The sequence below is a fragment of the Thunnus albacares genome, chromosome 3, assembly GCF_914725855.1.
Source record: "Thunnus albacares chromosome 3, fThuAlb1.1, whole genome shotgun sequence".
Taxonomy (NCBI): Eukaryota; Metazoa; Chordata; class Actinopteri; order Scombriformes; family Scombridae; genus Thunnus; species Thunnus albacares.
Genome location: NC_058108.1, coordinates 30,850,763 through 30,872,931, shown reverse-complemented (window position 1 = coordinate 30,872,931; position 22,169 = coordinate 30,850,763). Strand labels below are relative to the sequence as shown.

At 38.9% G+C, this 22,169-nt stretch overlaps 1 protein-coding gene and 2 non-coding genes across 3 annotated transcripts; all 3 read right to left on the bottom strand.

Annotated features, from left to right (window-relative positions):
- Positions 1 to 2,499: 2,499 nt before the first annotated feature.
- LOC122974109 (transmembrane protease serine 6) lies at positions 2,500 to 20,877 on the bottom strand. The gene is made up of 18 exons (XM_044342005.1): positions 20,683 to 20,877; positions 18,955 to 19,071; positions 18,729 to 18,871; positions 18,464 to 18,531; positions 16,393 to 16,580; positions 16,210 to 16,251; positions 15,327 to 15,531; positions 14,968 to 15,104; positions 12,508 to 12,620; positions 11,709 to 11,818; positions 9,392 to 9,534; positions 9,177 to 9,275; positions 7,912 to 8,025; positions 7,671 to 7,787; positions 7,167 to 7,335; positions 6,181 to 6,458; positions 4,023 to 4,159; positions 2,500 to 3,065 (listed from the first exon to the last, which is right to left on the bottom strand). Exons 1-18 carry the CDS (start codon positions 20,777 to 20,779, stop codon positions 2,901 to 2,903), a joined length of 2,442 nt encoding a protein of 813 aa, XP_044197940.1. The 5' UTR covers positions 20,780 to 20,877; the 3' UTR covers positions 2,500 to 2,900.
- trnac-gca lies at positions 17,488 to 17,559 on the bottom strand. The gene has a single exon. It is a non-coding gene; the product is annotated as a tRNA-Cys (tRNA).
- trnac-gca lies at positions 18,199 to 18,270 on the bottom strand. Its single transcript has one exon. It is a non-coding gene; the product is annotated as a tRNA-Cys (tRNA).
- Positions 20,878 to 22,169: the final 1,292 nt, after the last annotated feature.

Below are 22,169 nucleotides of genomic sequence, written 5' to 3'. Positions count from 1 at the left end.
CAACCTAAGATTTATCCAATCTATGTGTTTTGGAAAAGTTGTGATTGCTTTAGACAATAGCATCTGTAGTTTACAGCAACAAAATTCACCAATTGCCATAAAATTCAGAAGACAAAACAACAAGCCAACTAAACAATTTTTCGTCAATTACATTATACTGTGTTTTGCGCTTTTAGTCATAACCACAGCAAAAGGAGTGCTCACTAGTGTTGTGTTCTCAGCCGGTGACTGTGGCTACAGTCAGCACTCTGCTTCACAGTTTATCAGATGTTGTCAAACGTAGTTTACAAGCACAACTCCTCAGCTATCATTTGCACAACACAGGAGAACCTGAGTTTTTGGACCAGGCAGACATCACAGAGTGTCAACAGGAAAGTATACACAGTATGTGATGTGCTCGGTGAGAGAGAGAGAGAGAGAGAGAGAGAGAGAGAGAGAGAGAGAGAGAGAGAGAGAGAGAGAGAGATGGCCCCCGAGGAGGAGACACAGAGGACAGAGTTTACACGCTGCCTGTGAGGACATTATAACAGAGATATGTGCACATTTAAGGGAAAATGTCACACCGAATGCTGCGGTCAGATAGACAGATTTAAAAAAGGTTGGTTTTTCAGGAGGCCAGACCGGAAAGGTGAACATTTATAGCGAGAAAGATGTGTATAGACTCTTGAGACTGGTGTTTGTATGTATTCACTCATTTGACATTATTTTACATAAAGAAACTCTGTCATGCTGACACAGTTACTGAGACATTTGATGGAGCATGGATGAAGGGACTTGGTTTATTGGCAGTGACGCACTCGTTGATGAATTTATTGACCTTTTGATACATGAGTTAAATGTTTGCTGGACAAATAGATTGTTGTTGGGAACACTCTTGATGTTTTGAGAACTGCATCAGTGTTTCAAATAAAAAAAACTGTAATGCACATGAGGGAATTTTGTTCAATGGCGTCCTCTAATGGTGGCCAGAGGCAAGAGCTTGAAAACTTTTTGAACTTCATGACCCAGAAATCCTGATGTCATTAACAAATAACATTGAAAAAAAAAATCCTTTGAAGGTTTAAGAAACATATCTTCTATTTTAGGTGTAAATGTCAGTGAAAATCATGCTTCATAGCAAATGATGAAGGTCATTTATAAGCACTGACCATTACTGTAAAGGCAACTGCCATGATAGATGGTTTCTGTGGCCCCCAGAGGCCAGTTTGAGCACTGTAGTTATGCTTCATAGAGCAGAACTGTCATTACGGTTTACAGCCTAATAAAATACCAATTACACTGAAAATGGGAACTTCCAAATATTGAAATATCCCCCAAGGATTAGGGCTCATTTCCAGAGTGGAAAAAAAGATGTGCGAAAGAGGGGAGAGGTTAATGAGACACAGAGGAGAAGTACGAGGAGAGAGGGAGGAATATTAGAAAGGTATTGGGTGAAAAAGAAGAAGAATATAGATAGATAAATAGACAGATTGGTGTGTTTCTCTGTCTCCTGACGATATTCTTTTTCTGTCATTCACCAGAATCCAATCAGACTTCTGAGGACAAACGCTCTTTGCCCCAATTTTGTTTACAAACCACAGTGACTCATAAGCATCCAGCCACAGGGAGCGAAGGCAAGCTCTGGCACCTGCTCCCAATCCCTTTGAGAATATTGTTGTTGAAAATAAAATCAGCTGAAAAGAAGAAAAAAAAAAAATTGCCTCTCTTCGGATACAGTGATTCATAGACCCCGAAAATAACCACTTGCACTGTGAAAAGCAGCTTGTGAAAGAAACATTAAACCTTACACCTGCACGCTGTATCGTGTGAATTCAGATGTCAGAGGATTAAGTATTACCTCGGCTGCAGTTCCATGTATTTCCAAAAGAGGGAGGTATCAGTCCAGTCACATAATCATACACTGGCTCTGGGGATGGAAAAGTTGGTCTGTCAGTCTGTTCACCACTTTGGTCCACACTCAAATATCTCAACAATTATTGGATTCTCTGACTACCAGCAGATCAAAGTTTCCATGTATCTTGAAATATGAATTTTGGTGCAGATATCCACAGTGCCCAGATTATGTAACCTGCTGATTTTGGTGATCCCCTGCCCTTTCCACTAGAGCCACCATGAGGCTGACATATGTGGTTTTAAGTGAAAATTCTTAACCATTGAATGGGTTACCATGAAATTAACGTCCCCTCAGGATGGATTGTAAGGACCTTGGTGACCCTGTGACTTTACATCAGGTCAAAATTATAATTTGTCTAGTACTTTGGTTTACAATGCAGTAGCAAATGTTAGCGTGCTAATATGCTAAACTAAGATGGTAAACACAGTAAACTGCCTGCTGAACATCAGCATGTTAGCGTTGTCGTTGTTAGCATGCTCACATTAGCATTTAGCTCACATTGCTGCTAGCATGGCTGTAGAATCGCATTCATTCATGCAAACACACACAGTAAATCAATACTTGCAAACTTGATTACAAAACTGAAATATGTTTTATTACGGGGAACATGTTCAACATGTTGACATGGAGTCAGTCTGTAAGAGGGTACATGATCAAACATCTTTAGAAAGTACTTCGTCTGTACACTATCACTTCTGAAAACTGCTTTTCATTCATACTCATTTCCCCTTGCTGTTGTTGCTATTTTTTGGCGTGACTCATTTTCCTGTGTGCTGGTTGGTTGGTCACGCATTTGTTCTGAAATGTGCCACATGAATATTTTTAGCTTTATTTCTTCCTGATTTTAGAATAAAGCCCTCTCAAACTTCACCACTTTGCTTTTTGGCAGTGAAGAAATCTCAAATAATCTGACACTTTTTTGAGCTCATGGGTTTAATGTTTTCATTTTCACCTAGCTTCACCTGATGAGGATATTGATGTAAAAATGATGAAGGTCCCCAATGACTCAGAAGTTGCTAATGACCTGCTTGATCCAGTCGTTGAGCCTGGTGATGCGAGTGTAGACGCCGTAGTAGTCTGGACGCCCGCAGCCTTTGCCCCAGCTCACCACCCCGGCCAGGAACCAGCGACCTGACGGCTCCTGGCAAACCAAGGGACCGCCAGAGTCTCCCTGACAGAGACAGGCAATGTTAAAGGGGCAGGGTGTAAGATTTGAATGGCTCTACAACAAAAAAATGACCATAATAACTGACAGCTCAGCGCTGATGATCAATACCAGTGACTCAACTATGACATCACTCATTGCATGCATGTCCAGCTTTTAAGACCCATTTTATGGCCAATTTATGGGGGCTGGGGGATATTTTCTCAGGGGATTTTCAAGTTGCACCCAACATATCTGTATTTACACTGAGCTGCAATAGCTAGCAGGGTTTGTTTGGAGGACATGCAATTTTTATTTTTTCATTAAATCAGTTCCACTTCTTTGCCCTCTGGCAGATATAAATCCAAACAGAGAAAGAGAGAGACTAAATATACCATGACCCAATTCATACATACCAAAATTTACATTTCAGTGTATAAAATTATAAAATATTACAGAAACATTACTGGATATAAGAAAACTGTATGCAGTGCCAAATATAAAGACTCTAGAAATCTGCTTTATAACGATGTGGCAAATGTGCTAACAGTTGTCCTTTTGCACATCCGGCAACATTATCATTGATTTGACTACTTTTAAGTCCAATATTCACTCTCTTTTTACCTCTTTTTTACTCTCCATCAACTCCTGAGGAACACATCTGCTAAACGGTCCACTATGTTTACCAACTAGTTGCTAACTTTTTCTGTTCAGTGGGTTTATCAGAGTTTTTTCTCTGAAACCAGCTGCCTGCTGCAGCAAAAAACGAGGTTGATGAGACTGATGAAAGTGAACCAAATAGTAAAGTTGTGGGCTGTAAAAACAAAATAAAGGATTTAAAGATGCTAAAGAACTGCAAAGATCCGGGAGGAAATACAAAGTTTCATTTCATCCATAAAAATATTGATTAGAGCAGCTTTAAATTCAAACTGGATCATGTAATTAAGTGGGAATACTTATGTCTATGTATGTGTTTCTGTGTACCTGACAGGCATCTTTCTCTCCACTGCGATAACCAGCACAAAGCATTCTGGGAGTCACCAGGTGGCCGTAGGTGCGAACACAGGCCTCCTCACTGACGAGGCGAACATCCACCTTCTGTAGCACATTACTGGCACTGCCTGGAAGAGGTCAGCGGGCAAAGGTCAGCCAGTGAAGGCCAAAAAATTAATCCTCTTTTCATCCTTTTCCTGTTTATACACTTGAGACAATGCATAAACTCTCATAATAAATCCAAAAGTCTGCATTAATCTCCCCCTCCTCCTAATAGCGTGTCTGCAGAGAACTGAAACTAAGATTTTCACCGTGGGAGGTGAATTATAGAGGCTGCAGATCACTTTATATGAGCAAACTACAAACCACACAAACCCACAGTGAAATAGGTCACAAACTGCAGTCACACAGATCCCTCAGCTTCAGCAGAACTCAGCTTGTAAAATCAATCATTAAACGTATTTGTGTTTAACGCTCTACAATAACCAGTCTGAAAATGTCTTACATGGCTGTAGTTGTACTTTTTTATGTGTTCAGTTACTCACCAGCATAAGATCTACTAAATTTTTGATCTTAACAGTGAAAAGAAACCACTTCACTGGAAATATAGTGGTGTAACCGCACTTTAATGTCTAGAAATCTAGCTAAGCTTTTTCTCTCACAAGTTGCAAAACACTGTAAATCTTTGAATTTCTGTGAAACTGCGTGTGAAGATCTCCTGTTCAAACAGGCTGAACCTCCCTCATTTAATTCATCGTGATACCATAAACCACAACCCACAAACTTCCACCCACATTACTCAAAGATTAAACTGTTTCTTTGTTTAAAACCCTTCTTTAAAACACATTATTTTAGAATTGCATTCTGTTGAGCTGTTTTTTGTTTTTCCTTTGTTTTAGTGCAAATAAGTTTTTGTGTAATATGTTATTTTCCATCTTATTTAATTATTTTTATTCCACTTTGATCTGATATTTTTTGGTTTTATGTCTCCGTGGAGCACTTTGCACATGTTGAAAAGCTCTATATACATCGGGTTATTATTATCTAAACTCTATCTGCTCCTAGTTCTTTAATCTAAATGCTACATTGCTCTTTAGTCTTACTACGTGTATGTTTCCTCTACTGTCATGAGAGCATGACCCACTTTCCTTCATGTCACCACAAACACTCACCACATCTCTCTCCTCTCATTTCAAAGTGCCCCAGAAGAATTGGGCTTTCGAAGACCGCGTAAGACATATCAAACCGCTTCCTGTGAGAATACTGCATTGCATAAGGCAGTGGAAAAAGTTTAGTGGTCAGTATCTAACAGAAACTAAACAAATTTACAACAAAACAAAAAAGTGTGCTTGGACGCCTGTCTTTATAAAACAAACCTTCAAGTCTAAAGCACCAAATAAAAGAGCATCATAAAACGGTTCATGCTTATGAAACTACATAGTTTAATTTAAAACTCTCTATGAGTCATGATATTGTGTTATCTTAAACCAAAGAGTTCAATGGAACTTCCTATTGTGCAAGATGCAGGAAAACTAATTCCTCTAACTTCAGTTCTGAGATATATTTTGTAAGAATGGCAGTTTTGTAACAATGCAAGTGGCTTGCAAATAGTTTGTTGAATTCATTATTGTGAATGAACTCAACAAACTTGTGGAGTAACTGTCCTGGGCACTAACTGTTGCAGTTACTCAAGGGCAATGGGGGAACCAATGTGGGGGGCTGGGACCCGTTCAAGGGGTCCGAAGATAAATCTGAGCAGCTGCAAGATTTCCCATCTGATAGGAAAGAAAAAAGAAAAATTGTTCTGCTTAATATGGTTTCACAAAATAACACAACATGCTTAAAATTACAAAACATGATAGCAATAACTAAATTACCAAATAGCATAGGTTAGGTTAGCATAAACTCATTATTATTCTTTGGGTGGGCCTTCCAACAAGCTGTAAATCTGCAACCTTTCATGAGGGGTTGCTTCCTTTTGAGAGGTCACAAGCAAAAAAAAAGTTGGGAACCACTGCTATAGGCCACTGAGTCTGTTTTTACCAGTAAGACCCATCGTCTACCAACCACACTACTTCCACGACCAACCTTTCACCCTCTGTGCTCTCTATATCCCAAACCCATCCCATTTCCCTCTTCCCCTCCTCACCTCCCTCACGGAGCGCCCCCCAGCCGGTGACCCAGCAGAGCAGGCCCGGCTCCAGCTGGTGCGTGGGTGGGGGCAGGCAGGCGGGGCGAGCGTGTCCAGCCAGCAGCATGGAGGCGGGCCGGTCCAGCTTCAGCAGGGCCAGGTCATAGTCGTGGGACTCATCGTCGTAGTATTGGTGAAGGTGGATCCGTTGAACTCGCGCCACTTCTTCAGTGGGGCTGCTGCGGCTGAGCAGGAGTTTTCCCAGATAGACCGTCCACACTGAGGGGGAGTAGAGACTAGAGGAAGAGGAGGAAAGAAAGAGTTGTTATGTATTACAGGGGCAGTAAGTAAGATTTTTTTCTTCTCCCTATAGCACAAGTTAAAATAACATACCTTAATGATTTTATAAGTAGTTTCAGTTGTTGACTGTTGCCAACAAATACTTAAGAGACTATTCCTGTCTTTCAAAACTTACTTTCTACTTGAGAACAAAATCTTCCTCATCCACTAAAATTTCAAAACTCTCTGAAAGCTGCACAAGCTTTTAATCACCATACAAGAAACATTATGAGATTTATCCTTTGCCTACATTATCCTTTACAGGATGTTGCAGGCAGCCACAGTTTTGGCTGTGATCCAGCCAGCTGATGCTGGCTTTGAAAGATACAAGTGTATATGAATACATACAGTAAATTCTCATGGCTGTGTCAGACATCACAACTGAACCTTGTATAGTAAAGACACAACAGCAGGTCTGAACATAAAGAAAGTTTGGAGGAAACAGAGCTTAGAAAGTGCATAAAAAACATAAAAAGGTGCTAAAATGTTACAGAATGCTTCATCATAAAGTCATCATTCAAGTGCATAAATATCTTTTGCTGAAGATAACTAAAAGCTTTTAATTTTAACTCAACAAAGTGTTTCAGGTTGCTTTTTGTTTTAAAAGCACTTTCTAACACCTCAAACCACACACCACTTCCCCTCCGCTCTCTTCCTGCACTTACCGGTCGTCATAGAAACAGTGGGCGGCAGACACCACCCACTGGTTGGAGATTAGCGCACCCCCACAGATGTGGGTACCTCGCACCTGCAGGCTCGCCTGCCATGGCCACTCCCCTTCTGTGGCATTGGTCCCCCCCACAATACGGCTGGAAAACTGCCTCAGACCGCAGTCTGTGTGCACACAGAAATACAAAGATGTGAACACAGATGTATGTATGGTTTGTGTTGAAAAAAGCTTTGACATGATGTCTTTATAAGAGAGAAAATGCCTGTTTAAGAAAGATACTGTTAAAAATGTGCATTGTGAAATGTCTGTGCATAATACACACACACACACACACACACACACACACACACACACACACACATATATATATATATATATATATATATATATATTTGGCAAGTTGTTTTCACTCAGTAAGTTTAAATCTTCCCAGTGCCCACAGGACAAAAATACAATCGAAGCTGAATTGAGGTCAAATAAAAATAGAAAAGCTTCTCACCACACTGTTTCTCATCGGAGGCGTCAGGGCAGTCAGAGATGAAGTCACATTCTGGGTTTGGCTTCTTCAGACACGTTCCATCAGCGCACACATAGGTCATATCTGTACAATGCACACCTGGACACACACACACAATTTCACACAGATTAGAATTAAGGGTACTTCATTTTGCAAAAGGCAGTGGAACACTTTGAAATGTTGTGTGAATGTCTGCGTCCATGTGTAGATTTGACTGTGTTACCATCACTACAGTTCATCTCATCTGTGGCTTCGGGGCAGTCTGGGTGGTCGTCGCACACCTTGTAGTAGTCCACGCACTGACTGTCCTCTGGGCACTGGTACTGTGCTACACACACTTAAAAAACATGCACACACACAAAGTAATGTATCAGCTTACATGTGTGTATACGCAGTAGACTGCAGACATGCAGTAACAGGCTGTCATGTGAACTATGGTGAGTCGTTGGGTCACTGAATGACAACAGAAAGACATTATAACAGAAACTCTTTAGCATTAACATGAAGCAACAAAGGTGATATTCTGCTGTGTGTTGATACTCTTCATAAATGGACAACTGATGCACATGTTGACACATTTGATCATCTTTTATGCAACAGAAATTCTCCATATCATATCATACAACTAATTAGCAAAGCATACAACAAAACCTATATTAATATACTTTCCAATGTGTTTATATCACATGATAAATGCTTGTACTCCCTATTCAATCTTTGCACCATCTGCATCATTTGCATTTTATATACTATCTATAAATTATATTACCTTGCTTATTGAACACCACTTACAAAAATTGCACTCCTGCGTCTATATATTTATTTATCTTTTACATTGTTTTTATCTGCACAAATTAAATTTTTTTGTGCACAGTTTTGTAAGTTTGGAAATTGTTCTTTTATTGAGCTATTTATCTTGTGAGGTTGTTTTGTACATACTGTAATTATTGTAAATACTTAAACCAGAAGGCACAAGCAGTCATCTGACCGGCATACGCAGTTTTGTACTAATAATATCATCATTTTGATGAAGTCACAGCAACTTGAATTTTGCTTTACATTGCCTTATTACATGTCTATGATCTCTCGGTTGCATGGTGTTGCTACGACACACGAACTTCTATCAAAAAGTCAAACTGATTATAACGTTGTAGCTTGACAAGCTGCCAAATCTCACAAGTTTTCACATTGCCAGATACTGTCTGCCATCCGAGTAGATTCAGAGACAGAAAAGAGAAGAAGGCCCATCAGATCAGATCAGCATCACTCTCAGATTTTGAAGTCGGCTTGCTTTCATGAGCAACAAGCTCACAAAGCTCATGTTAGAGATGCTTGAGCAATCCTGCCCTTAGCAGTTTTTATGATACAAAACTGGCAACTTCTTATCTTCAAAAATGGCATAACATTCAATTCTGTATACATTTTCAGTTTTGACGGGAACTACTGTACAGGATGTGTGAATTCATAAATTAAAAACCAAACATATACCACAGTTCCTCTCATCAAGCCCACTGGGACAGTCCTTGATTCCATCACAGGCAGGAACACACAGGCCGTTCACAGTGCACAGAAACTGACCTGGGCAAGCTATAAAACACACAAACGCATGCAAACACATAAAATCTGTTCAAAAACAGTAACATTTTAATTAGCAATTCTTTTATCCAAATGTACTGCCTGTCTCTCCTGCATTCACAACTTACGATCTGATAGGTTGAAGATACTGTATTGCAGCTGGAGGCCCGGACCTGTGAGTGACACCTCTGATGTCATGACAACAGTGGCTGTCAAAGAGAGCAGGAAGAGACGTTCGCTGTACGGCTGCAGGCCCCTGGTGCCACAGAGTCTGAAAAAAGACAAAAAAGACAGAGATGCTAAAAACAAAAGGAACTCAAAGGGAGTATGGTGAGAGGAGGTCATATGCCTCAGGTCCTATCTGTTTGGCAGCACCTGGAAGTTGCTATGTAATATACTGTATATTTTGTTATCTTGGTCTATTCTGTACACACAACATCTATTGGGTGGATCCCTCCTCTGTTGCTCTTCCTGAGGTTTGTCTTATACAAATTGAGGGTCTAAGGAGGATGTTGAATTCCTTCACAGATTGTAAAGCAAACCCTGAGCTAAATATGTGATTTGTGATACTGGGCTATATAAATAAAAATTGACTGGACTTGACTTGAAAGCCAACTATGTTTCCCTGCAGCAAACAATAGACATACACTGCAGATTGTGGTGGAAAACTGCAGGTTGAGGAGTGTTTAAATGACTATAAAGTGACTTCAGGAAAGGTATTTGACTCTCATCTTGTCCAAAAATGCCTCTAAATTAAAGTAAAAGTGTAACAACATGAAAAGTTATGTTGATATCTGTAGGATATTGAGCCCATATGGGAGACTGTCGCCCCCTGTTGTTCAGTTCAGGAAAATGTGATGACATAGAACATTTATACAGTGTAATAATTCTGCCCATTTAACACAAGCAGTTTGCATTGGTTTTATCATTTACTGTTTAAATCATGAATGAAAACAACTGAGTAGTCTGCACGTCGCGACTTGCATGGAAAACTTTGACATGCACAGAAACTTCATGTCAAATACCAAACCACACACAGGTGACAGTTAAAAATAGATGGACTAATTAGCTGGAAATATGCACAGTTTTACATGATGTCTCTGCACTTATAATGTCTTTTATTGTTATCCCCTATATGTGGTTTGTGTGAGAAGAAGCAGGCTATAGAAAACGTAAGACTCGACCTGAAAAACCTGTGCGTATTAAAAATTTTTATATACGTAAGTTGTGGTGTGCAGACTTTCCAGTTGTTCTCATTTGAAGGTCAAACACCTGTGCACTACATAGATTAAAAGAGAAATCGTCTAGCATGAGTCACACCGCTAATTAGTAATAATTAGTTATTAGGAGAGTTCACATTTATGGTGGTTGATCTAGGCACGTATCCTACCATGTTATAAAAGTCAATTGACAGAAAATTAATCAGCCAGAATTTGTATTGGTTCATTGTTTCAGCTGTTTTATCAACCAAATTTGCCAAATATTCATTGATTCCAGCTTCTTAAATGTGATGATTTGTTGTTTTGTTTCTTTTTTATATCATTCTAAATTGAACATCTATGGGTTTTGGACAGTTTTGGTCAGACAAAACAAAAAAATGATGACACTGAGCTCTCAGAACTTATGATGGGCATGTTTGATGCGTCTGAGCCAGCAACAGCCGTAGCCAGAAGCATTACGTCTGTCCCATTCTCATGGACACGATATCTCAGGAACACCTTGAGGGATTTTTTTTTCAAATTTGGCACAGACGTCCACTTGGACTCAAGGATGAACTGATAAGATTTTGGATGTTTTTGTTTTTTGGCCTTAACTGAAGAATTCATATGCTAATTATGACAATGTTTCACACAAATGATGAAGTGATGACATTTTATATCCAAAAGGTCAAAGGTCAACTTCACCGTGACATCAAAATGTTCTGCAAAAACACTTTTCTGGCCATTATTTGACGCCATAACTCAGAAAATAGAAGGGGTGACTGTGACCATATTTCACATTTTGTCAGATACTGAATTGGTGACACTAATCTTGGGTTCCCACCTTGAAACTGTGGTGATTGTATAGATCTTCTGTTCTGCCCAGTTGAAGATGTGTGTGTATCATCCACATTTAGAATTTGTAGCTTCTCTGCAGCAACATCCATATCTGAAGCTTTGTCTACTGTTATGACTACAACTTTGTGTTCTATCAGAATCAGCTTTATTGGCCAAGCATGTGAACACATACAAGGAAAATACACTTAATACATTGTATTAAATTCCTTCACTACAAATATTAAATGAGTCTGGACAGACACGGATGTAACCTGCAACTTGACTGGTTGGCAGAGGCCTACGACTGCGAGGCGGTATTTCTAGTTCATACTGCAGGTTAATCTGACCATTGAGGCCGAGTCACCCTCGGTTCCTACAGGCCAGCTGGACTCACTGTGGCACGGACTACCTGCGGTTCTGGATGATCCACGCTCCCTGGGTACAGGCCTGGTTGTAGCTGGCTCTGCTTAGCTCATAGCCCTCAAATGCCAGAGACAAGCCCATCCCTACATTGGGCATCTGAACACACACACACACAAAAAAATACAAAAACACAATTGCAGACATATAACTCCTATAAAATGTATATAACATTGTGATATGAGATGATTCAGAGCTTCAACCCTCACATATTGTACCCTACACACTACCATATTCTGACCCTCAACAGTATACCATCATAATTAGTCTCTGCACCAAATTTCTGAACCACAACACTATTTTTCATTACTCATTAATAAATGGGTGATTCATCGTTAATGAAACTCTCAGAGAGCAGAAAGTGTATTCTTTAGGTTTTTCACTATCTGTTTATTGAGCAAAAACATTCACGGTCACACTATAAATAGGAGTAACATAACAGCCATCATGGTTTTAATGAATGTTATTGAATGTGAAGAATGCAACAACATTTTTGAGAGGTGATTTTTGATTTTTTTTTTTAAATTAAATATTGGTCAAATATCAGCTGCACAATTTTTTAAAAAAAAGTTGAAATATGTCCTATTTTTGTATATTCTAGGTCACTTTGGGGAAAGTCATACAATTTCAGGCGAAAAGAATGGTGTTTAGGGGGCTTTTTATTCCTCTGCTATGTCAAAATGTGTCAAATTTGACCGGTAAGGGTTAAGTGATGTATGCAATTGAGTGAATGACAGAATAGATTGATGAATAAATGAACAAATCAACGAAAGACATGGGTATCTCACAGTAAAGCTCCAGGTACAGTTGGTGTCGGGGGGGTAGTAGCTGGGAAAGAAGGGTGTCTTCAGCGCCCCCTGGATCCCTGATACTGCCTTCAGCTCTATAGTGTAATTACAGTCTGAAAAAGTGACAGACAGCGAGAGAAAGGTAAATGGACTGTACTTGTATAGCACCTGTCTAGTCTTCCAACCACTCAAAGCACTTTTACACTATGAATCACATTCACCCACATTCATACAGTGAATGGCTGCAGGAGCTACCATGCAAGGTCCAAACCTGCCCATCAGAGGAAATCTAATCATTCACACACATTCACACACTGATGGCACATCCATCAGGAGCAATTTGGGGTTAAGTATCTTGCCCAAGGACACACTGACATGCAGACTGGAGGAGCTGAGAATCGAACCACCAACCTTCTGATTAATGGATGACCTGCTCTACCTCCTGAGCCACAGCCGAGAAATATTCCAATGCATAATAAAAAGTTAATTCTGAATTCTGTGGCACCTATCATTCTGGGTTCAGATTTCCATCATTGTCTGCAAGTTTTGATACAACCTGGCCAAATCAGGTCCAAACTGGTTATAATTTAGCTAAGTTGGTGATGACTCATTCCACTGTGTTTTTGGACTTTCCCTAGAGGCAGAAATAACATCATTTATAATTCTAGCTAAATGTAAGTGGGTGTGTAGCTGCAGAATAACCACAACTTTGTTTTTTTCCTGTTCTTTGGATATTCTTGTTTCCCAGATTATGTATCTTTTTAAAATGATTTTATAAGCCAGTTGAACACTGACAGCAAAGCATATAAATATTAATATTGCACTTATGTCCACAGTGTATATAGGAAGTGCTTGCACAATAGTAGTATAGTGAACCAAACCAGTCAATAGAATGCTGTTATAGCATAGATAACCCACCAAGAACAAACAAACAAATCAAAGGACATAAGAAAAGATCAGCAGCTAAACAGACAAAAAAAAAGGAATTAACATTTAATGGTATACTGTGTTTGCAAGAGGAAGTCAAAGAATAGGTCTGTCAAGAACCATCAAAATCACCTAATTTTTACTCAAAAACCACCATGAGGTTGACATTTTTGTGATTTTCAGTTAAAAGTCCTCTCAACTAATGGACAGACTGCCATTAAGTCTCTTTCAAGAAGCATTGGGATATTTTGGTGATCCCTTTGTGGTGGTTTCTGCCCTAGAAAACCGATACCCCCTGCTGATGTGGATAAGGCACCGGCAGATGGCTGTTCTCTACTCCTGACCAAGGTATCAAACAGGTTCTCAAAATCGACACACGAGACCATCTCAGCCTGCTTAGGAAACCAAAATTCAGCCTGGTTTCTACAACCACCAGCTGTCATTGAACCACTCTAAACGGGCCTATTTAGTCAGGAACGCCTGACAGCCAAGTCACAATGAAAATGTGTGGGTGCAAATAGGTGTTGGAGGTTTGAAAGTACTCCAAGATGGCCCTTTAACAGGCTACCTCTGGAGGAGGCCCACTCTGTCAGTCGAGGGCACTTGCCTGGTTTTATAGGATGGCTTCAATGCCCTGGCCCTAACGTCTTTTGCTTACCTTAGGTCTACCAGAAGACCTCAGAGATGAGCACAAGTCAGGAGCTTTGTTTGGAGTGTATAAAAATACAAACCAGTTTTATTTAGTTTTTACAAAAATGAGTATTACAAAATATAAAAAGTAAAATACAAAAACTTGAATGTAAAAGTTAAAAAGAAGTAAAACCCTCTCTAGGACTTAAAGAAGTCAAAAAAGCCTTAGAAGCAAAAAGACAAAAAGGCCAACTGGCAAAACGACCCCCCGAACACCAACAGAACCCCCCAAGGCTGTCCTCACCTTCCCTTTTATTTTAAAACATCTGTCTCTTCTTACATTCCAACACCCATATATAGTCATCCGCCAAGACATCGACAAGTTGCTGACTGATATTTCCTGACAGTAAACAAAACAATGACAGTTTGTTTGTCAGTTACAACACAATTCGTGGAACTCTGTTAACTGATATACTATTTACGAATGTGGTGCAACAATTTTCAGGAAACCACGTATTTCCTACGTAACTGTTTGCATGTTACATGACAGACCAGTCATGATTCAGCATAAACAGTATAAGTCATGTTTCTGTGTACTAATTTTATCAATTTATCATCAATTATAGATATAGATAGATTTTGTTAGAGGTAGGTTTGAGGGGAGTTTGTCTCGGCCACTTATGGTGGAGCTTTTAACACTTTTACTCTAGTGCCATCATCAGATCATACTTTGGTTTATGACCAAATATTTGCAAAATCAGCTGAGACTGATGGTAATGTCACTGAGGCTGAATTGCAGAGCAAATCATTCATATTTCAGTGTACTTGAATTCATCCTGTTCCTTTCAGTCTGTGTATGTAACATTTGTAGTAAAGAAGATCTGAACATTTAGGTGGTCTTACCCCGATGGTCCCAGGCCTGTGCAGACAGAGAAAAGGGGTCCTTGTAGTTGTACAGACCCTGTTTCCAAACCACCGTCATCCACTCGCCTGACGACAGGACGCGGACTACACGTTCATGTCTGCTGCAGCCATAAACACTGGCAGGACAGAGAGAAAGATGGACAGAGGGAGTTGGAGTGAAAGATAATTAGTGAAAGTTAGTGAAAAAATCCGAATCTCAAATTATGCACCGACTTTGGAAGATGTTGACAGACAGTGATGTGTATTTGTGGACAACAGTGACCGACCGATATCAGGCTTTCAACAGAGGGTTAATATATATCTGTCTAATTGTATACTTGTTTGCGGATGAAACTCACGAGGTGATGAGGTGAATATCGGTGGGGGTGAGGGAGTCGTACACCACCAGCCTGTCCCTGCACTCTGGCAGCAGCCACTCCATGTGGAGCTCCAGCTGGGAGTTGGGGGCAGCCTGGAGGTGCCACATGCAGGAAGAACGCTGCGTGTCGGGGCCACGGAGAGCCACAGGACCGCTTGATTCCAACTTTTGATAACGGTAACAGTCTTGAAAGAAGAAAACAAAAAAACAAACAAGGTGAGTTAGAACTAAACTGTCTTTGTGTGGGAGTAAATTTGACTAAGATTTGTGTTTCAGTAGTTACTGTAGGAGATGAATGACAACATCAACATTAACAACCCTAATCCTTAACAAAGGGTTTTATCTATTATTCAACATTATGAAGTCTTCGGTCAGTATTTCAAAATCATAGATGAATCCATCCCCCGAAAACATAAAAATCTCAATATGCCAACTTCAATGATTAGTCAACTACTGCAATGAACTTAACTTTAATAAAATCCTTAATGTTCTTGGTGGAAAAACACCAATAACAGATATTTCAATTTGAAATTAAGCTCTTCTCTAATTGATGACAAAATACTACTATTTTGTCAAGATAAAGGCTTTAAATGTGTCATATTATAGTAAATGATAAGACTGCCTAATGTAGCTTTTTAGTTTTATTTAAATATAAAACTAAAAGCTTAAATAACTTAAATAATTTTATCAGTGTTGGAGTTACATGTGGGAACAACCATGTATAACACTGCAGTTGTTTGCGTGCATAAAATTCATGTGCATGCAAATTAATGTTGTGCTGCATGCTCACAGATCAATCAAAATGCATTGAATGAAACCATAATTGCGATTATGAATAAGGAAATGAAAATGCATCATTGTACCAAATGAGGCTTTGAGAAGTTCTATAACTTTGGAGTCGGTTTCTGTAGGGAAAAGAACAAAAAGACAGAGGAGAAAATAAAGAAAAAAAATGCACTTATCATCCCTGTGTCTCCTTGTTTCATCTTTACATATACACACAGTCTCTCTCTCTCTCTGCGCCTCCCTTCCTCTCTTTCTCTCACCACTGATGGACAGCGAGGGGAGGTGAAGGAGGTATCCGTCGAAGCTGGCCGTCTCCTCTGCCTCTGACCCCCAGGACCCTCTCAGGCCCTCCTCCAGGCTCCTGGTGACCTTGCTCAGTGTGACCATTCCAACATGGCTGCTGGGGATGGACAGTGCTATCCAGAAGTGAGCCACAACACTCCCCTCCCTGCAGAAACAAAGTAGAGAGCAAAATTTCTGGTGGTTAAGAGATATGAAAACATTAAGTTAGAATGTGGCTTGCTCTCTGTTTGTTTTGTTATGGAAATTACAACAATTTTGGCAATCATACATCTGATGAAGGGCGTTTAACCCAAAGTGCTGTATTAAATAAATAAACCCGCAGTAAGGGAGACGGTGTGCAGAGTTCACGAACCCATCATACATTCAAGTGTGTGTTTGATACTTTTTTTCAGGTATTTGAAGCATTTAGACTATCAAAAGTCAGTGCGGTTCTCCCTCATACTTATGCATCACTATGAAACTGGAGATAACATTTGCAGAGGTTGTGGAGCAGTACCATACCTGAAACACTCCTCTTCCTTTCATACATCGATAAATGCCTTCCTGCCCCACACACCTCTTCATTCTTATTTTCTGTGCAAGCTGCCCCGGATGTTGATCCTTATGCAGTTTCTATATTAACTTTCGTTCAGTCTCAGAGATAAATGTTTGAAATGATTCATGTAAAAATCATTTGGAAAGCTGTAGGAGGTTCGTACAGTTTGCCCTAATGTATGTTGTTTTGAGCGAGTTCTTGTTTCCCCAGATCTCAATATTGGAGCTGGTGAGTGCAAAGTTAGCATGACCCATAGAGCCACAGTGGCCACATTTATGGAAAATACATCAGGTTGAAATACACTGGAAATATCCTTTAAATGAAGGTTTTAATCCTTCATGTACTGTATATGCCTATGGTCTGTTTGGAGAGAGCTTACAGGTGGTGCAAAACTCACTTTTCAAGTGCACATTTTTGAATTACATATTACATACATGTTCAAACCCATGCTTGAACTTTGGGTGCTTTGAGAAGCTAGCACTTATTAAAAGTGAAAAACTGAGAACAACACTAATGCAGGGGGCATCCAGACTTGAACTGAGGACCTCTTGATCTGCAGTCAAATGCTCTACCACTGAGCTATACCCCCTCTTATAAGAGGATTAGCACACTCAAAACATTGACTATAGGCCTGTTAATGAACTGAACGAATGGATGAAAGTAAAAAAAAAGTGTTTCTTGTTCGTCTCCCTCTGGGCAAAAGCATATTCACTTCAAGTGTGTATTTGGATATAACTAATAACCAAAATAATATCAAATTATTTGATGCATTTTGGGGATTAAAAGGCAGCGTGCATCTCCTACATGTATAACACTCTTTTGGGTAAAACCTTTGTGTTTCTTATAGATTCTTAGTCTTAGCAAACTGCATTACTATTTGCATGAGGGAGTACAAGCACTCACATTTTCAAGTGTCTTGTTGATGCTATTTGGTACCACAAAATGGCTTTTGTTTTCACCCTGCCATTTGACTTTAACTGATGGTCCATGTACTGTATATGCCTACGGTCTGTTTGGAGCACCATTACAGTAAGTTGAGATCGTTGTGTTAGTGTAGACACGAAAATTAAGCCTGCAAGCACAGAGCTGAATATAAAAGCTTATAAAACTCAATTTTCAAGCGCACATTTTTGAATTACATAATACAAATTGGTTCAAAGCCCATGCTTGAATTTTGAGATCAAAGTTGACGCTTATTAAAGAATAATAATCAGAAAGAGATTCATGTAGGGGGCACTCAGATTTGAACTGAGGACCTCTTGATCTGCAGTCAAATGCTCTACCACTGAGCTATACCCCCTCTTATAAGAAGATTAGCACACTCAAAATGTTGATTATAGGCATACTGATGAATGAGTGAATGAATGAAAGTGTTTCTTATTTGTCTCCCTGTGAGCAAAAAGCATATTTACTGTGAGTTCTGTCAATTCTATCTAGTCAGTATTTTCCCAAATATTTTAGTACTTCTAAGTAAAAAAGTTTGATCCAAGTACCCAAAAGCAAACACAGTGGTGTAGTTGAAGTATCGAGAAAGGCAAGAGCTCTTCATTATCTTCTCTACCTGAAAGACAGAGAAAGAAAATATCACCTTTTTACATGAGTGTGTTGAACCACATCTATATATTGCTGGTTTCCTTTCTGACAGGTAGTTTAAGTTCAAAACTACTTAGAAAACCTGCACCTCTGAGCTCCTTTGGGTTGTGAGCCAAGTTATTCAGGTGTACATCAGTATCACAGGAATTAACGGTCCCTGCTCACCATGCTCTGTACTCCTTTGGCCTCTTTCTTGAATGCATGGCTGCTGTGAGAGGACAGATCAGCAGAGAAGTTCCTGTTAAGGATGGACAGGTATGCCGTGTACTGCTGCTGGACACGAGGCTCCAACACCCAAACCCTGTACTCTGTTTGACAGAAAGGTGTGAAGATCAATACAGCATGAATAAATGTGTAAATACATACAAAAAAAAGAGAAAAAAATGCTTACCCAGGAAGTACCAGGCCAGACTGGCTCCTGCAACTATGAGGATGATGATGAGGATGATGAGAAAGACCAGGAGACACTTGCAGAAGCGAGTCTTCCTGATGGTTGGAGCCACAGTTTGTGCACCAGCCACTACCTGTGTAGATAAGACACTAACTCACTGTGGCCTACAAGGAATTTATGCCTCAATCAAGACATTTAAGTTCCTGAACCTGGGCTTTAGTTAAACTAATTTGTGACTTTCTTCATGGCTACAAATATAAAATCTGCAATGTTAAAAACAAAACTGAAAAGTGATTGTACAACAGAGCACACACTGAGCACTGGGATGTTTCCCAGTGGATTATATTTAGCCACTGGGTTGTTAGGTACTTTCCTTTCGTCTCCTCAGGGGAAATCTGTCCTCTTAAAAAACAACATGATCTAAGCAGCCAACATTACATTTAGATTTTAGGAAAATAAAAATAACTTTACATTTAGCAATTGGTGAATCAGATGTATTCTTATCCACATGAGTTATATTCTTCTAGTTTTTTTTTTTCTTCTTATATGCAATTTTAATGACTAATGATGATTCACTGTAAAATCTATCCCTGATTTGTTGCTGCTATACTGAATCTGTAATCATTTACATTTTATATGTGCAAAAAGCAACATGTGGGGACAAAATTAATTTTTCTTTATACTAAGCTTTTCATTACAACCATGATAGTCTTCTATGAACATTGATGATGAATTGTATCTTTGCAGTGATGTGTGAAAAGGTGGGTGACTTTACCATCCTCTACATCCATGTAAGCAACAACTTATCATGGTCAAAAGTCAAAACCAGAACATATTTTTAAAGCTAAATAAATTTCTGTTAATTTCTCAGTAATAGTTTATATATGCCAGAGTTTCAAATAGTGTAGAATAGTGCAAAATGCTAACCTGAAAACATTTTTATTTGTCCTGGTCTGAGTGGAAAGTGCTAGTGTCCCACAGTGACCTAATGTTGTCTAGCTTTATTGAGACATGATCATGATTAGAGATACTAATAACTGGTGTAATATTTTCAACATGTGCAACTGTAATCATATCTATACTACATCTATTGTAGATAGTTCCATCATGAATTAAAAACACTGAAAATTTAAAATGTTTTACAATTAAAATATGCATACAGTTACTGTAAAGGAGCAAATCTTTGTTTAAGAATTGTATATTTAACCCTATCCTTATGGTGAGATGTTCTGAAATAGACTCAACCAAGGGAGGCTTGTCCACTAAAGGACACACAAGGACAGATTTTAATGTAATATTTTTGAGAAATAAGCTCTGAGTTCTCAGAAAGAGAGTAGTATTAATCCTCTCATCTAAATGTTGAACTATTCCTTTAAATGCAGGAAGCCAGACATCTTTCACTTGTGGCTTTTAGCCTTGAACTAAAGTTCTTCAGCTTGAATCCAGTCTAGATACAATAACTTTAGGTTTATTGAGGTATGCTTTGTTTTTGTGTCTGGATTAATTTGCCACTCAGTGTGTGAAGGAGTCACGAACCCAAGAACATATGAATGCAACTTCTAAATGTTGTGGAGATTTCTGTCTAAGCCTAAAACCAAACAATCAATCAAATGTGGCATTTTGTTAATTAATGGTCTACTCTAACAACTCCACAGGTTTGACAAATTGATCTGAACATACTGACTGATAAACCTCAGACTACATATATATGTATTTCAGTGTTTGCATTACTGACCCCATTGTTCAGAGAAGCAGGTGTGACACCCTGGTCACATGAAATTGACTTCTTAGACCCGTGTCCAAGCGCCATTGCATCACTCCACATCCCTTGTTCCTTAAGAAACCATCTCACTGTCTATGCAGGCTCGTCGATGTCTGAATTTCCAATTTAACAGCTTTTACTAAGTATCTCTGGTAAGTACATAACCAGACATGTTGCTCCGGCAGACAGAGAATGGCTCCCTCTCTGTTTGTAAGTCCAAAGGTAAAAACATGTCAATCAATATTTCCCAAAGCTCGTTTGGATCTGCCCATTTCTTAGAGATAGGCTGAGGTATATCAATGCTCTGGATGACAGTGGAATAAAACCAAAAAAACATTCACAAAGTCCTAACTGGTAGCTTAATCATAACTGATCACACAGGTTGTAGAGCACAGCAGTGAGTCAGGTAGGTAGGCAGTAAGTATGCTGATGTCAATAATCCTCACCTAGCAACAGTGATGCTCCTAGTTACCTCCCCCTGCACTGGTAAATCTGATGGGAATGAAGCATAGACTATTTACGCACTCAACTCATTCCTCCAGAGCTCATTTCACTTTCCATGCAAACAAGAAACCCCAATGGGCCATAAAGTAAGCACATAGTGAGGAAGTCTGAGGTGCCAGCAGACATTTGTGTAATATCAGGATTGTGTATTTTAGTTTATGAGGCAAGCAAAATATTTGGTAGATTCAATAACTTTTTTCCAAATAGGGGGTTGATAAACATGTTTATATTTTATTTTCATGTCTATCAAAAAAAGATTATATAGGTTACATCAACAAAGTTGCCTCTTTTCAGTATTATGTTCTGAAAAGAATTAACCAAAAAAAAAAAAAATGAATGAAAAGAATATGAAATGTAAAACATGGGAAGAAAAACTACAACTTTATAATAAATCTTTATTTTTGTAATGTATTTCATGGAAATTTCATGACTTATTAGAAAACTGCATATATTTTAGATAGTACATCAATGTATACAGTATATAAAGAAAAGAAGAGTAACATGGCAAGTGACTTGCAAATACAATTGAAAAAAAGGTATATGTCTTAATATAGTTTCCATTGTGCATCATTTTTAATGTAGCTGCCATAGAAATATAAATTATTATCATGCTGAACTGATACTGATGAACTGAGCAACAAACAACAGACAATACTAGTGAATGTATCCTGTGGAGTTTTGACCACAAGTGATGTTCTAGAGTGATATTTGGATGTTTTACAAACACAGGATATATAAAGCACACTGACATAAAAGGCAAAGTGGCAATGAAGCAAAAAAAGACGAAAAGAAGAAGGTTAAAAATAAAAGCTTTGGAAATGTTATATGAGGTAGGAAATACATTCAATAGGCTTTCAGGACAAACACAGTCTTTTTAAGTGAGGAATGCTGAATATAAATAAACCTGTTACAATGAAAACTGTTTACAACTCCATTGTAAAAACATAAA